Below are 16718 nucleotides of genomic sequence, written 5' to 3'. Positions count from 1 at the left end.
ATAACTCTCAACTGTGCTCAGTCACTAATGGAAGCTTTTTGGCAGCTGCAGTCCCAGTCCAGGGATGACGTCTTCAAACTTCTGACTTCAAACCATTGCATAGCACTCTTCTCCTTTGATTTATATTCCCATTTAACTTTGGTCATTTTCCTTTATGCTTCCCTGCCACAGTTGGGTTGTCAGTATTCTGGGTGGTGTCTCTGAGCAGTCTTTCTTTGCTAATTGTTGTGTTGCTCATAGCAGCTTTGAACTTCATGTAGTACATAGGCAAGCCATGAAATCCAAAGAGCTGGAAATTGGAGTTGGAACCATGGGCCTCCTCCAGACTCCCCTGAACTCTGTTGGAAATCTCGACAGTGGATTATAGATACTCCCTCAGAGTGCTTACATCCTGTCCTATTAGCCCATCTGAGGGGGCAGAGCAGGCCAGACTTATTCCTAGCTTATAGCTGAGCACTTTTTAAAGCACAGATTAATTACTAGTCTAGTACTTTGAGCTGACTACCGTCCTGAGACCTCTGGCCTCACAGTTCCACACTACCCATCTGAAGTGTACGTTCTATTGAGGGTTCTGCCTGTGTGCTTGACTCTTTCCCTGGTCTCCCCTGATTTTCCTCTGGCACATTTGGTTTCCTGCAGGGCCCATTACAGTTTGGGTTCTCTCCTCTGATGATTGGTTGAGGCACAGGTTGTCCTTCTGAGACTGGTAATGTGTGAGTGGAGAAGCCAAAAAAATGTTGGGTCAGTGGTGCATAACCTTCCCAGCCAGCGTTCCCTCGTCAGGGACAGATTTAATAGGTTTGGGTGCAGTCTGGGCCTTGGGTGTGGGAAGCCCTCTGGATATTCCTGTGTGACACAGAGTTGGAGAACTGGGTAGGAATCTTTGCTGTGTTAACCTTACTGGCTGAGTACCAAGTGTGGCATTCTCTGCTTTTGGGTCAGCCCTGAGCTGTGCTCAGTAGCCACAGGGCTCACCTTGGGTGAGGCCCTGACATTGGGTAGGTATGTGACAGCACCTGCTTAATTCTGTGGTTGCTCTGGCCAGGCTTCTACTCAGGTCTGGTGTTCTCTCATGTGACCTATGTAGTCTGGAAGGAGCAAGGCCAGTAGAGAGCTGTTTTTATCAAGCAGGACCTGTTTGGGCTTTGTTCGGAGTACAAAAACAATCCTGGATAGGGACTTCCTGGTGACCTGCTCTTCATATAAAAACATGATCATGTTTCTGCTTTTGGACCAACTTTGCCTTACGGACTAAGCCAACCAAAATCCAGGCTCTCTTCGGTTCAGCTTCCCAGACTCATCAACCTCTAAGATGGCTTTGCTTGTATAGGCTGTCTGTAGTGCCGTGGTAACGAGTCATGTAGGTTCCTAAAGGGCACAAATCTTAATTATATGCTTCTGTCCCTCAACAAGCCTTGACAAGGGGAAACATATATTTATTTGTCCATTGCTCTATTCCTGCCTCTGGCTACTGTGGCTTTCTAATTTAGATGAGTGGCATCAAAACTGCACTGCATGGCTTTCCACTGGACAGTCAGCATGAAGACAGAATGACCAGATGTAATTTTCAAAAGTTTAAAAAGTGACAGAATCCTCATGTTTCTGATAATCATTTTGTGAACTGTGACCTCTCAAGTCTGCAGATGAAGACAGGGCTTTTCATACCCAGGACTTTTGAAACTTTTCATAAATCAGCTATCTATCTTCATTTTTGTAAGATTTGGGTAGAAAATGTGTTAAAGTACATTTTCTCTATTACCTCCATTTTAACCTATTTAGGGAAACATTTGGGAAATGTTATGGTAAAATAAATCTCCCTTCTGGCATGGGGGCTCCCAGTGGGCAGGGCAGGGCTGGGCTTGGTTTTGTTTTGCTTATTAGTATATCCATAGAACTTCAACTGTTAAGGGCACACATTAGTAAAGGAATATTTGTGGAGTACATGAATGGATCTTGATTTTGAAATCGAAATGTATGTCTGATGTCTGCTAGGACTTGCGGTACTCGATTTATCAGTCACATCATTTAGTTCAAATCTATATGTTAACATAGTGCACTAGCCACACAATTGCTGTGCAGTTTGAACAAAGGTGTGTAAGAGGATTAAGTCAAATCCAGCATGCAGATGAGTGAAATCCAAGCCTCAGCTAAGTTAGGTAGTAAGCCCTGAGTCTCAAAGCTGTTGGTAGGCAAGGTTTCAATCCAGTCCCGTCCCCTGTCCCACCAAGATTAAACCATTTTGGCTTGGTGTACATTTCTCAAAAGACAGATTAAGAAGCCAGGGTTGTACCTTACTCCACTGCGACTGGAAATAAAAAAGTCTTGGGGAAAAGTCCAGCAGTTAAGTTTGAACTTCTGTCACTGCCCCTCCTCTCAGTCGTATATCTGGTTGACAGTGTCGTAAAAGGGATCAGCCTTCTTTCCACAGGTTAGCCAGTGTATCCCTCCCCCCACCAAAGAGAAACTTTCATGGAGAACATTTTTCTAAAATATGGAAAAGTCTGAGCGGGCTCTTATAGACGTGGAACAGATGGAAGTACAGAGTACTCATTTCCATGGGACTCGTCTCTTGGTGCTGCCATCGTATACTGGGAGCTTTGGGGTTAGTTACTTAATGTTTGAACACAAGCAGACAGCAAAAGTGGTAAAGATGCTTTTAAGCTACCGGTGGGTAATTGTATACCACCTCTTTTAAACTCTCCCTTTGCAAAGGAGTTTGTTGGTTGTGTGTTTTTGGACATGCCAAAGAGAATGGGCACATGTACTTCCTTACCTTCTCTCCTCTTTCCCTATCTTGTCTCTTTTGAGGTGCTGTCTCATATAAGCTCAGGCTGGGCTCCAAGTGACTGTGCAGCTAGGATGACCTTGAAATCCTGGCCCTCTTCCCTATGTCTCACAAGTGTGTAGGCTTGCCTTATCACGTTTTGTCTTAGGGTTTTGTTGCTGTGAAGAGACACCATGACTCTTATAAAGTGAAACATTTAATTGGGGGTGACTTACAGTTTCTGAGTTCATTATCATCATGGTGGGAAACGTGGCAGTGTTCAGGCAGACATGGTGCTGGAGAGGTAGATGTGAGTTGTATTTCTTGATCCGCAGGCAGCAGGAAGAGACTGTCAGATACACTAGGCATGGCTTGAGCTTCTGAGACCTCAGAGCTGACCCTAGTGACACAATTCCTTCAAGAAGGCCACACCTCCTAATAGTGCCACTCCCTTTGGGGGCCTTTTTCATTCAAACAAACATGCTGCTCACACTTCTTGTTTGCCATCTTTCCTGTGACTCCAGAGGAGATGGAAGGGTCCTTGTGTTTGGTTCTAGTGCTAATCTCTGGGAAGATGAGTCTCGTTCCTGTTCTTTGGAGTGAATATCTGCCAAGTTAACTGATATTTATGGGGAAATGCATCTGCACTTAACAGTTTAAAGTGAATACTGAAGGTAGGAACTTAACTCTCACTCTTGAGTTCAAGAATAATACCTTGTTTTCAGCTAGCAGCTTCATCTATTCTTTCATTTCATTGCAGTTTCTCTCTGTATCTGTGAAGATATTTCATAGACTCCTCTAGCTGATTTCTGAGAGGGAAGGTAGAAGCAATCCAATGTACGCTGTGTCTTTTTCTTTATGTACATATATATCTGTCATAAAGCTTAACTTATAAAGTAGGCCCGATAAGAAATTCAAAGCAGCAATTGATAATGCAAAATCGTGCGGTTATAATGAAGTACTCTCCTAAAAGTTATGCAAATATGATCTTTCGTCTTGGAAGAGATAAGAGAAACACCAATGCAGTTGACTCAGCCAGAAGATACAGAAAAAGGAGTGCTACTCTGGGCACACTCATTCATCCAGATGTTTGTGCTGTGTGAGGATGATGCTAGGTATGGTGAAATATATAAAAAGTTGGGCATCATCCCCAGGAAGTTTCAAGCGGATGGGGAAGACAAATATGTAGTCACTCCACAATCAACAGATGTAATTAATAAGTCTGTTAACTGCTGTGGCACGTTCTAGAACCACACATGGAAGATACTGGCTGGGGGAGGCAAGTTGGGTACAAGAAAGTGTCCTGAGAAGAGACATTTTAATGGGATTTTCAGGGTAAGTCAGCTGGAAGAGAGAGTCCCTTCCAGGCTGAAGGACCAGTGTGAGCAAGGTGATCCTCGTGAACCCTATCCTTACAGGATAGTATGGGATGGGGACAGCTGGATATTTCTGGCTGTTAGGTGGAGGTGAGGCTAGTTGGGTTTCTTGGGTCCATACACATATGGGAGGGCTTATGCACATTGTGTCTGCATTCACATAGCTGCTGCCCTCAGGGAGGTGTGTATGTGTCACTCAGACTAAGGCTGGTAGCTTCACTGTCCTGGACTTCTTTTTTTCTAGAATTGGTTGGTGTTTTGGGCTACATTAAGATGGAGTGAGACTACTGTCTAGCACAGAGCATAGCCAAGAAGTTGCTGGGAAGGGGACAGGCTTTGCAGAGTCTCTTCGTTCCTCAGGGTCATTGAGGAGGACATTGCAGATCAAACAGGGCAGCTTGTTCTCTAGCAGTTGGCCCATCAGACTCTCCCGAGTGCTTAGTTAATCAGATCTGGGTCTCCTAGCAGGAGAGACTGTTTGTTGATCTGGGTTGAGTTGAACAGATGAGTGTTGTCAGGCCAAAGGCACTGCAGATTTGACCCTTTGGCCATAAACACTCCGCCTTTGCCTGGCCCTCAGCCATGCTCTGTGGAGACCTTTGCTCACCTATAAGCCACCCCTTGGACAATCCTCTGTGGCTTCCGTGTCTCCCTGTGTCTTTTTGCTGTCATGCCCATGTCAAGATATCTAGTGTTTGTGTGTGTGTGTGTGTGTGTGTGTGTGTGTGTGTGTTGGTTTTTCAAGACAGGGTTTCTCTGTAGCTTTGGAGGCTGGAACTTGCTCTGTAGACCAGGCTGGCTTCAAACTCACAGAGATCTGCCTGCCTCTGCTTCCTGAGTGCTGGAATTAAAGGCATGTGCCACCAATGCCCGACCTAGTTGTATTTCTTTATGCACTTATTATAAAAAATGAGACTGAAATTATTTTTTCACTGAAATTAATGACTTGCTACTGTGTCCTTATACCAAGTGTTTTTGGCATGTGAGGACACCCACTAAATATTTGTGGAATGAATGACTATGTGAATTTCTCCACAGCATCCCAGCTAAATGTGTATGTGGCCACTTTTCTGCTCCTCTTCAGTGAGGATCTTGTACGTCTGAAGAACTTCCAGATTGTACCAAAACAATTCAGTTAGGCTTTTCTTTCTACGGAAGTGTGTGTGTGTGTGTGTGTGTGTGTGTGTGTGTGTGTGTGTGTGTGTGTGTATGGAGGGGTTAGGGGTTTGACAAACAGAAACCTGTCTGCATCCTTGCTCTGTGGCTCCAGCTTAGACCTGTCTGTTGGGAAGTCTGAGAGCTTACTGCGCTTGCATGCGTGCACTGTCTGCTTCTCAAGGGAGCTGGTGTGGGGAATTCTGTGCTTGATGGCCATCTCACTCTTTTTTGCAAGGCCTGGCTCTGCCAGCTCCTTGAATCAGAGAGTCTCCCTGCTATGTGCCTATCCTCAGTGCCATTGTAGGCCAGCACCTCACATGGGGTAGAACCACAATGTGCTTACTTCTCTGTTGCACCCCACTTCTAGTGACTGGTGTCCTCTCTCTTATTTTCCTTGTTGTTTCTCTAAGGGAAGAATGATGAATAGATGTGTTGCTAACATCCCTCATATTGGCTGCTTTTCTGAGATATCAACATGTTACCTATAATAGCAGTTGGCTTTTGGCCTAATTGTGGGTTTCTGATACCCTCCCTAAGTAAGGCAAAATGTTAAAGGTCTCAACCTTAGGCCCCAGCCTGATGCAGCACATCTCAGCTGTGGAGCTCTTATTGTCTGTGAAGTCCATGATGCTATGATAGTGACTTTGCCTTTCCCTCTTGCATGGGGTTGCCCGCAGGTGATGGGAGATGCTGCCTGTTCCTCACTGCTACATCCAAGACTGTCATTAGGATGCAGGTCATGTCACTGTGACTTAGCTGACTGTTGTGTGGGGAGGTGGCTCCTGAGAATCAAATAGGAATCAGGATGCCATTGTGGAAGCCGTTTCTTTTTCAGTATTGTCTTTTTCTTTCTTTTTTGAGACAGTCTAAATATGTTGCCTGGGCTGACTTCCAGTTCACATCTTCCTATCTCAGCCTCCTGTGTTCTTTGGATCACATGTATGCATCACCACATTGATCTTGGTTTGAGTTCATGGAGAGCAAGTAAGAGCCCTCAGCAGTTCCTGACTGTGCACTGATTTTTCGTAATTTCTTCCAAGTGTTCAGGGTCAGCCAGAAAGGTGGGAGCAGTCGAGGAAGAGGTTGCTGCAGAGAGGGTGGCTCAAGATCCCTGAGTTCGTTCTAGACTTAGATGTCAGTAAGCTGACATGTACTTCTGGATCCTCTGCTCTTTCTTTGGGTGTGTGCTCAGCGGTCTTCCTGGCTTAGGCAAGGGAGTGCATGTGCCTCTTAGCGTGGTGGAGCCCGAGGAATGCAGTCTCCTGGGTGAGCCTGTGCTGTGTGAGTAGTGGGACTACTTAGGGCAGTTACACTTGCAAGCTGTTTGATTATCTGAAATTCAACACGATTGGACAGCACATACTTTATTTGTGGCTCTCATTTATAAAGGAAAAGAAGTACAACTGGGTGGTAGCAGGTCACTGAGGGGCTGCCTAAGAAATCAGGAGTGTTCCTTAAGGCCAGAAGGGTGTTTTGGGGGTAGCTTTGATTCTTGGGTGTCATTTTGCATCATTGAAGTACACAAGGGTGGAGAGGGACAGAGGCCGATCTAGACTTCACCAGAGGGTGAGCCAGGGAACAGGGACATGTGGATGGCAAGGCCAGCCATTGTCCTCTGTGTGGCAGGGTGCCAGGAGAGGAGGCTGAGTCAGTCATGGACTTGTCCGGAAGCAGGAGGAAGCACACAGTGTTTCGAAGCAGTATCTTTTTAACTAACTACATTGATTTTAATCAGAAAAGTTTTATCAAACCATGCTAAAGCAGTTTCACCAGTGAAATGTTTAAGTTCATTTTTTTTGTTGTTTCACCAAGGCCCTGCTCATTCTCTCTGCAAAGGTCCCAGGCAAAGAGCTTCCTGCTTATTCTTTCAGAGAGGCTCTGTGCATCTGGAAGCATAGCTATACATACTCCTTTGGCTCTGTTGAAGTGCAGGCATGGTGGCCACTGACAAGCTGTTCTTCTATCACTTACAGTGTCCCTTGGGCTTCTTTCCATTATATTGTATATGGGGTTTTTGTATTCTTTTAAAAATACATTTTAATTGTTCTGTTGAATATCCTGCAACTAAAATGAAAGCAGTGAAATATTTGTTTACAGTGTGAGACTTGGCCAGGTGAAACAGAAGGGTTTCATTTTGCTTCAGAATAAACTAGTAAGAATAGCCCAAGGGAGTGGTTCAGTTTGAAGGGTCCAGCATCCTTCTGTCTGGCTGTGTATGAAGTGATCATATACCCTTAGCAGAATGGCAGTCAGTTTGAATTCCTGGATAATTTAAAAACATTAAAAAAAATCTGGATTGCCATTGCTATCTTTTTCTTTACTAATTAGCATTTTCCTAATCACCTGAGAGCTGGCATCTTTACCTGTTTCCATGGCTGGATCTTTCGAAAGCTTGTTTTTTTCTGGCCTCACCCCTCCAGTATTGATCTATAACTCAGCATACTTGCTCCAGCTGGCTCATTTGTAACATCATATGATCTAGTTTCCAGACCTTTCAGATAAATTACTTATTTATATGAAGGGGCTGTAATTGACTTTTCAGTTGAGAAACCTAATTCACCAGAGTGGCCGGGGAGAGACATAGTTCATTTTGCTCTATTATCAAATCAATGTTCAAATGATATTTTAGGATTATTTATTTTCCTCAATATAAGAAAAATGTCAAGATTTATTTCTCATGTTTCTTAAATGTCAGGGGAAATTGACCTGAGGCTGGAGGACTCTTGTGCCTGGTCTTTGACAGTGCTGGAGAAGAAGCAAGAGGGCAAACTTGGTTCGGATTGTAAATTGTGCTTTTGTGCCTGGTGTACCTGGTGTGGCTGTGCAGGAAGCTGGGTCCTTGTTTCTCTGGGCTAGCCTGGTAGATCACTTCAGCAGATATAAGGCCTGTGGGAGTGGGGTGAGCCAAATAGGTATAGGATGGTTGTTTCTGGAAGTTGAGTAGGAAGAACTGGTTAAACTAGACAGCAGACGAGCTTCGTGTGAGAAGTGTGAAGGTATCAGTCCTGAGGAAAGACAAGGCCCAAGAGCAGTGTGGGGTGAGGGGAACCAGAGAAGGCAGAGGCTGGCATCATTGAGTAGGGATGGTGGGAGATCAGAGTGTGCAGAGGGTGGATCATTGAGTAAGGTGGTGGAGGACAGAGTAGGTAGAAGATGGGTGTTATTGAATAGGCTGGGTGAGAGATGTTCATACAGTAATTCAAACAGTTAACTCAGCAAATAGAACAACTGTTTCTGATGGCATCTGAAGGAGCATGTGAACTCAGACAGTGGGCCTTATTATTAAGGAGCTCACTGTGTACTAGACAAGACAGGTAGAAGGCAGCTTAGGAGAGGACAAGGCAAAGGCTGCAGAAAACTGGCTGTATGTATGTATATATATTTGTGAGAGCACATCTAGAGGCATGGCTGGGGTTGGCCAAGGGGAAGGGATATAGTATTGGAATGGCAGCATGAGTTGGGACAGAGCATGGAGGGCTTTGTGTAACTCTGATAGGCAGGGCATTGACGGGCTGCCTAAGAAATCAGGAATGTTTCTCAAGGTCAGAAGGGTGTTTTGGGGGTAGCTTTGATTCTTGGGTGTCATTTTGCATCATGGAAGTACACAAGGGTGGAGAGGGACAGAGGCCAATCTAGACTACACAGAGGGTGAGCCAGGGAACAGGGACATGTGGATGGCAAGGCCAGCCATTGTCCTCTGTGTGGCAGGGTGCCAGGAGAGGAGGCTGAGTCAGTCATGGACTTGTCCGGAAGCAGGAGGAAGCACACAGTGTTTCGAAGCAGTAATTAACTACATTGATTTTAATTAACTACATTGATTTTAATCAGAAAAGTTATATCAAATCATGCTAAAGCAGTTTCACTAGTGAAATGTTTAAGTTCATTTTTTTTTTTGTTGTTCCACCAAGGCCCTGCTCATTCTCTCTGCAAAGGTCCCAGGCAAAGAGCTTCCTGCTTATTCTCTCAGAGAGGCTCTGTGCATCTGGAAGCGTAGCTGCACATACTCCTTTGGCTCTAAAAGGGCAACTTCCATTTAGTTGCCCTGAAGTAGCTATTATGGAGGAGATAGGGCATGTGTGTTTGATTCTCTCCTTTCATTGAACAGCTATCTGCTAATAACTTCTATATAATGCCTTTCATCCTCTGAAGGGGACTTCTTAGTTTTTATTTTCTAATTTAGAGTTTATATGATTGATTAAATATATATTTATGTTTTGTTGCAGTTATTTTTACTCAAACGTTTCAAGTTTGGCCAGTGTTAATCTTTTTTTGGTTGGTGTTTAAAGCTCTTGACATGACCTATGGTTTGTGGGTCGCTTCTCATACTGTGACAGCTGGCTTTCCCCACCACCAGGGCTTTAAAAGGAGGGACAAGCCTAAGGAGAGAGGCAGCAAGATAGAAGTTACAGTGTTTTTCAATCAGCCCCAGGCATGATACTTGGGCTGTCTTGTGTTCTAGTCATTGGAAGTGACTCGCCCCAGGTTCAACCTGCAACAAGGGGAGGGGAACCCAGAGGGTATGAGCACTGGGGGAGCATTCCCCGTTGTTTGTGAACTTGACTTCCCACAGTCTAGTGATCTGTAATGGCCCTTGCTTTCTTGAGTGAGAAGAATTAAATAGTTAATTTAATAGTTGCTTTAAGAAGCCATTCTTTTAGTGTTTAGAGGCTATTCTTTGACCATGTGATTCTAGATTGTTTTAGTAGACAGAACTAGGGAGTTGGGTATCCCTTATCTCAAATGTTTGGAAACTAGATGGATTTCAGAATTCTGATTGTTTTAGATGTTGGAATGTTAGCATATGCAGAGTGAAATATCTTGGGGGTTGGACCTGAGACTAATCATGAGAGTCACTTAAAGGTACTTTGTATAACATTTTCATGTGCCTGTATTTTTACTGTGGCCTATCACATGAGGTCAAGTGTGAAATTGCCACTTGTGGCATCATGTAAGCATTCTTGAAGCTTTCCAGTTTGGAGCATTTTTGATTTTCAGATTAGCAATGTGCAAACTATGGTTTTTCCTCCTCTCTCTCTGCCTCTCCGTTCCTCCCTTACCCCCCTTTCTCTCTTTAAATTTAGATAAAGTTTATTATTTCCCATTAAGAATCCACTCCTCATCCACCTTGTGCTGGTGTTTCTTTTTAATCTACTAGGTCTACCGGCAGTAGTTCTCAGCGATATCAGCATCAAGTATTCATGACTTATCTCATAGCACACAAGTAAAAAAAAATCTCAGAATGACCACCAAAGAGAACTGATTTGTCACATTGCATAGTCAAAATCCTCCATGCCTTATGGAAATATTCTTCCACTGTGTGGATGGATAGAATTTGATTCACTATTATCAACTTTGTTTGAATTTTAGCTTGGTTTTTTTTTTTTTTTTTTTTGGTTTTTCGAGACAGGGTTTCTCTATGGCTTTGGAGGCTATCCTGGAACTAGCTCTTGTAGACCAGGCTGGCCTCGAACTCACAGAGATCTGCCTGCCTCTGCCTCCCAAGTGCTGGGAAAATTTTAGCTTGTTTTAAGTAAATTTATATTTGCATACATTAATATTCAGAGAAATCTAGCTCCTGTCATTGCCATTCTCTTCCATTTTCTTCTTTCTCCCTATGTAGCCTTTTGAAAAAGACCGAGGTTGCCCTTTTATTTTCTACATATGAGCAATATCATACATTTTAGATAATATGCGTTCTCTTTGGACTTGGGATGAGAGTTTGTCCCTAAACCTATTTTAAGTTAAGAATATAATAAATCATAGTTCTCTGGGTACATTTAACCTATAGAGCCTTCTGGTTTGTTAACACAGTACAATGTACAGTGCATACCATAGGGTATGTGCTCTTCCTCTGTGATTTCATGGCCAGCTGGCATCTGAATCTTGCTTGTGCTGTGTGGCATCACTAGAGAGGCCTGGATTGTGTATTACTAGCCTAGGAAATGGTCAAAATTCAGAATTCAAGTTAGGATTAGTACTGGATGTGTATTACTTTCTCTCCAGAGTATAAAATATTAAAGGCAGACCATGAAAGGTGAGGACTGCCTGCATGCTTTTCTCTGCCTTGACTTAAATCATATGATCTGGTGACTATACCATCATGTGTATAGAGATGCTTGTCAATCCTTTTTGACTGGCTAGAATTCTTTTGTGTAGATACACAATCTTTTCTTCTTGTTGAGATGTGATAGCTCTATGTAGCCCAGACGCCCTGAATTCATGGTCTTCTCTGCTTCAGCTTCCCAAGTGCTGGGATTGCAGGCCCTTGCTACCAAATAGAGAGTTACGCTCTTCAGAATTTCTCTGTTTACTGCTTCGTAAGAAGTGTAATTCCCAATGGACCTAACAAGAGGAGGGGCAGAACCCTGGCTATTCCTGGGAACACCTCACAGTTGGACCATCCCAGCTTTTGACTTGGTTTTCATCTAGGTTGATAGGGCTGCTTTCTATGGTGCCTGACATATTACTTGTCTTACTATTAGAAACTCTTCCAGATTTTGGCAGCACATTTTTGTTAGTCATAGTTTCTCATGGTGGCATCTATGTCATGCGTCTTCATGTTTATAGCCTCAGCAAGGATTTGGGAGCACTGCTATGCAGTGGGATTACTTTTCAGATGTCATTTAAAATCAAAGAACCTTATGTGAAAAGCAGATAAAACAGGTTTATTTCAAAATAATCTTTTGTCTCCTTACCCATACTATTTTATTATGTTGCAGGGAAAAGGACCTGGAGGCCAAGTTTATCATTCAAATGGAGAAAAGCAAAACGACAATCACAAACTTAAAGGCAAGTGATGACTCTACCCTGCTGTAGTTCTGAGAGATCCACACTTGCTCTGTGAGGTTGCTACAGATGAATGAAGCCCCAAGCCTTATGCACCTCTGAGGTGACTGCCCCGACTCCGTGCAGTTAGCAGTGTACTCGCTCTCTGCTGAGGCTTAGTCCTGAAACTGAAGCATTGATCTGATTCTTGTGGTTTTCCCGCTTGGTTTCATCTAACCTGGGAGTCAGACTCGGAGCTGTTTCCCTGGTCTGTGAGTTCTGACTGCAGATAAGAACCTGGCGTTTCTACCGTATATTCTAGCCTGATAGTTGCCTGTATCCTGTGAAAGCACTGGATGAGTTTTGAGACAGGATCTCAGGTAGCCCAGGCTGCCCTCAAATATGGACAAATATGACCGTGAATTTCAGGTTCTCCTGCCCCCACCTCAGTGCTAGGATCATGTTCATATACTGTCATACCTGGGTTATGCTATGCTAGAGATCAAGCCTGGGGCCACATGAATGCTAGGCAGACACTCTTAACAACTGAACTATATCCCCAATTCTTTATTTTGAGTTTTTAATGAGAATCCATCATGTATTCTGATCCTTGATGATCTGACAACTGTTGTTTATTGTTAGCTGAGAGCAATGAGCACTTAAAAAGGAAACAATAAAACTGCATTGTTTTCTAGAAAACATTGTTGAAAAAACCCCCACAGTCTTTCACAATGGTAAATTTTTCCTTTTGCTTTTAAAATATACTATTTCAATAGCACACTGGATAAGGATCTTGAGTGCTTTCCACTCAAGGAGGAAGCACGGGCATAAAAGTAACACCAAAGACGTCATGTGCTTTTGGGCTTAGTGCCTTCAGTGTGGGTGCTGTGTTTCTGAGACCTGTCGCTCCATGGCCAAGTGTCTGAGGAGGGAGGATACTTTAAGATCATTTTCAGAGTAGTTCAGCGTGATCTCCAGAAACAGGGGTGGGAATAGTACTGTCTTCCCAGAGGGCATGCTCTGGGATACTGGTGTCCCTCTGCTTGAGAAGTTCTCTACTAGACTGCTTTCCTTCTGAACTTACCACCATCTTCAGCACACTGTGACTCTCCCTGACCTCCCCTAAGCATCTTCTCAGGCTGCTCCAGTTCTGTCCACTTCCTGCTGGTAGTGACCTTCCTACTACTTCATGCATGTGTGCGCTCATAGTGCTTTGGCCGAATCCTCTCTTGCATGTGTATTACAGATTTTCCTTGATTACTCTGTTGCTTTTTGTTTTTATACGTATTTTCTTCTATGATGATTGAGTAATTAGAATAGATGTCATTTTTTCCTTTACCAGTTTATTTTTACTATAATATTTTGCTAATTTAAAAATTTTATGTATACAGTGTATTTCAATCATAGTCACCATTTACCCCTGCTTTTTCTAAACCTCTCAGATTCATTCCCAATCTTCTCAACTTCACGTTCCTATCTGTCTGTTTGTCTATCATCTATTTACTTTAAAGTATAATCCACTGAGTTCAGTTTGTACTGCTTGTATAGTCATGGCTGTGGAACTACTGGAGCATGGTCTACCTACTAGGAACCACACCATTCAAGAAAGCAGACTTTTCTTACTCTAGTAGCCACCAATTGTTGGTAGCTCCTAAAGATCCCCTCCTCCTGGCTGGAATGTTGACAAGCTTGGTTTTGTGTAGGTGTTCATAGCTGCTGTGAGTTCATGAGGGCAGTGGTTTGGTCCTGTCCTGTGTAGAAGACGTTGTTTCACTCTGGTCCTCCTCCACCTCTTGCTCTTGAAATCTTTCTGTGCTTTTCCTATATGATCACTGAACCTTCTGGGGGAGGGTACGTGGTATAGATATGCCATTTATGGCCAAGCACTCCATAGATACCTTTTCTCTGCACATGACCTGTTGTGAATTTCCATGTTAACCATCATTCACTGAACAAAGAAACTTCTCTGAAGAGGTATGAGAGCTAAACTAATCTGTGAATATAAAGATATAAATTTAGAAGGTAGTTTGATACAGTGTACATTTAGCAAAAGTAATAGTAGGTTTTACCCCTAGGGCCTATGAACACACCATACCAGTCATGCATTTCCTTCTGTGGAGTAAGCCTTAAATCCTATCAGTTGTTGGTTACTTCAGTAACATTTGTGCCACTGTTGCACCTATGGGAAATGCTCATATTTTAATATACTGTTGTTTGCTTTGTTAATTTTTCAACATTTTGTTTTAAAAAAGTTGATTATCCACAAGTATACTGTTCATTGAAGCTATTTAGCATTACATTCAAGGTAGGTTTTGGGAAATTATGGATGGTTTGGGGGTTCAGTTTAAGCTCAGAGCATGGAATGTAAGATGTATGCAAACATCTGTAATATTCTCACAATATGATATAACTTAGGAGTGTTGTCACTCAGAAAAGGGAGGAAAATTATTTCTAGGTGGGGCACTAGGGAAGTATCGTGGAGGAGGAGACAGCTGATTTGGAGTTTTAAGGGGCACCAAATCACACAGCTCCGCAGGGCACCACTTTTTCCAGAATCAGTGTCCAGCACCCAAGAAGTTGTACAGTACAGCTCTGGTTGGGGGGGTTACATCATAGGGAAAACAGTCAAAGAGTCTTGTAAGAGAAACAGAGTCTGACTGGACATGGTGCTCATGTAAAGTAAAGACCATAGTTGGTGGTTATAATACAGATCCTATTCTTCTTATATTAAATTTTTATTCATTCTTTAGGGAGACTAATAGGAATTAAGTGTTGATTAGAGTATACACATTGCAAATGTTAATCATTTTATGTGTTTTAGTCACAGATTTTGTTTCCTGATTAGGGTCACTTGTTAATTGACAATACTCTTTATGTTATTGTCATTATCACCTAATTTTCTTATTATTACTGTCAAAAATGTCTTTTCTAGATACCGGAAGGAGGAACTGGAGACTCAGGCAGAGAACGGACCAAGACCTTCACCTATGACTTCTCTTTTTATTCGGCTGACACAAAGAGTCCAGATTATGTTTCACAAGAAATGGTACAATCTCAAACTCTTCTTGTTTGTTTTTCTTATCCAGAAAAACAGTCCTGCCCTAAAACACTTAGAAACAAACTAACTATTTTTTTGCTGAACTTTTAAATTATCAGATGGGAATATTTATGTAAGCCTGATAATTCAGTCTTTCAGTCTTCTAAAGATTTTTTTCTAACCATTTTGAGTATGATGAACATAAATTAAATGGTTTTAAAACTTTAACATTGATCTCATTGTGAAGGATTTGGATGCAGCCTTTGGTGTTAGGAGGGTGACACCTGTATATTTTTGGAAATAAACCCTTTTAGTCTTGTGTCCTCCAGATGTCAGAGCATAGGAAATAGATATCAAACAGAAGCCACATTTTGTCTGCTTTGTGTATCATTATAAGCTATAGAAAGAATTCTAAAAGGAGTGCTTCTCTAGAATCTACAACCTAAACTGATGCTAGTATTTGCTCAAGAAGCAAATGCAGATGTGGTCCACACAGGTGAGAGCAAGGCAACCCCAGATGACCTTTAAGACACTGAGAACATGTCATTAAAGCAGAACAACAAACATATTTTCTTGGATGGACAGAAGCAGGACATTGGTCAGAGCTGAGGGCACACTAACCCATTTGGAAGAACATGGGCTTCATTATCAGTGGGCCTTTCCCTGGCTTCTCAATAGCTTCTTTAAATATCCCAGACACTTGTTTCAGGTCTTCATATGTTTGCTTGGTTCTTCTTGACCTGGGTTGTAATCCTGGAAACTGGAGCTTGAAAATACTAATGCGTTTCTGTGAGTCAGTGGTATCGCCTGGGAGCATGTTAGAATGTAGAATCTCAAGACCACCACTACTTCTGACCCCTACTTGCATGTTAGGATTAGGCATGAGCCACCACACCCCACTCTGAATCATCCATATATGTCCATATGTATACACAGATGAGTCAGTCAGTCAGTCAGTCAGTCAGTCAGTCAGTCAGTCAGTCAGTCTGTCTGTCTGTCTGTCTATCTGGCATGCACTTTGACATTCAGGAAATGTGTCTGGTTTAGAAGTGTTCTGTGACGGAGAGCCTGATATTTTGAGGGAATGCAGATGTTGAAGTTGGAGTACTGCAGTGATTGTATCCAGAGGCTATGAGCTCAGTACTGGGAAAGGGTGACGTCAACTGTAGAGAGGGGGTTCCCAGTGTGATGGAAGAGTTGAAGTGAAACTGACATTTGAGTTTTTCTTGAGTCAGACATACTTGGTATTCTGTTGTGTTACATCTGTGGAAGAACCAAATACGGTGAATTTAAACTCCAGTTTTCTTTGTCAGGACATTCAGTGAGCTTTAGTCACTTGTTCAGGTTCACGCAGATGGCCTCTCAATAGTTCCAGAGCTGAGGTATGGTGCTGCTGTGAATGGAGGTGGAGAAGCCACCGGAATGCTTTTGTGTGGGAGAAAAGGAATGATTCCAGCTGTCAGGTGGGAAGAGAGGGAAGCCTCTTATCAATAAATGAGGAGGGGGCTGAGGGAAAGAGTAAGGATGACTTTGGGATCAAAGTGGCTGGTCTGTATATACTGGCAGTGGACAGTCTAGTGTTGTGCAGATGTTTTTACTCTTTTGACTTTTTTGAGGG

At 42.9% G+C, this 16718-nt stretch overlaps 1 protein-coding gene across 8 annotated transcripts in view; it reads left to right on the top strand.

Moving 5' to 3' along the window:
• The window catches only part of Kif16b (kinesin family member 16B), a 263590-nt gene that overhangs the window by 22095 nt on the left and 224777 nt on the right, over nt 1-16718 (top strand). For all 8 annotated transcript variants that reach the window (XM_040746394.1, XM_040746395.1, XM_040746393.1 and 5 more), the window contains exons 2-3: nt 12018-12087; nt 14996-15109. In XM_040746394.1, the coding sequence (XP_040602328.1) occupies nt 12018-12087; nt 14996-15109 (184 nt within the window). The remainder of the gene's footprint in view (nt 1-12017; nt 12088-14995; nt 15110-16718) is intronic.

The sequence above is a fragment of the Mesocricetus auratus genome, unplaced genomic scaffold, assembly GCF_017639785.1.
Source record: "Mesocricetus auratus isolate SY011 unplaced genomic scaffold, BCM_Maur_2.0 Super-Scaffold_100004, whole genome shotgun sequence".
In the NCBI taxonomy this organism is placed as follows: Eukaryota; Metazoa; Chordata; class Mammalia; order Rodentia; family Cricetidae; genus Mesocricetus; species Mesocricetus auratus.
The sequence above is the reverse complement of the archived record's forward strand: the minus strand, read 5'-3'. Positions and strand labels throughout refer to the sequence as shown.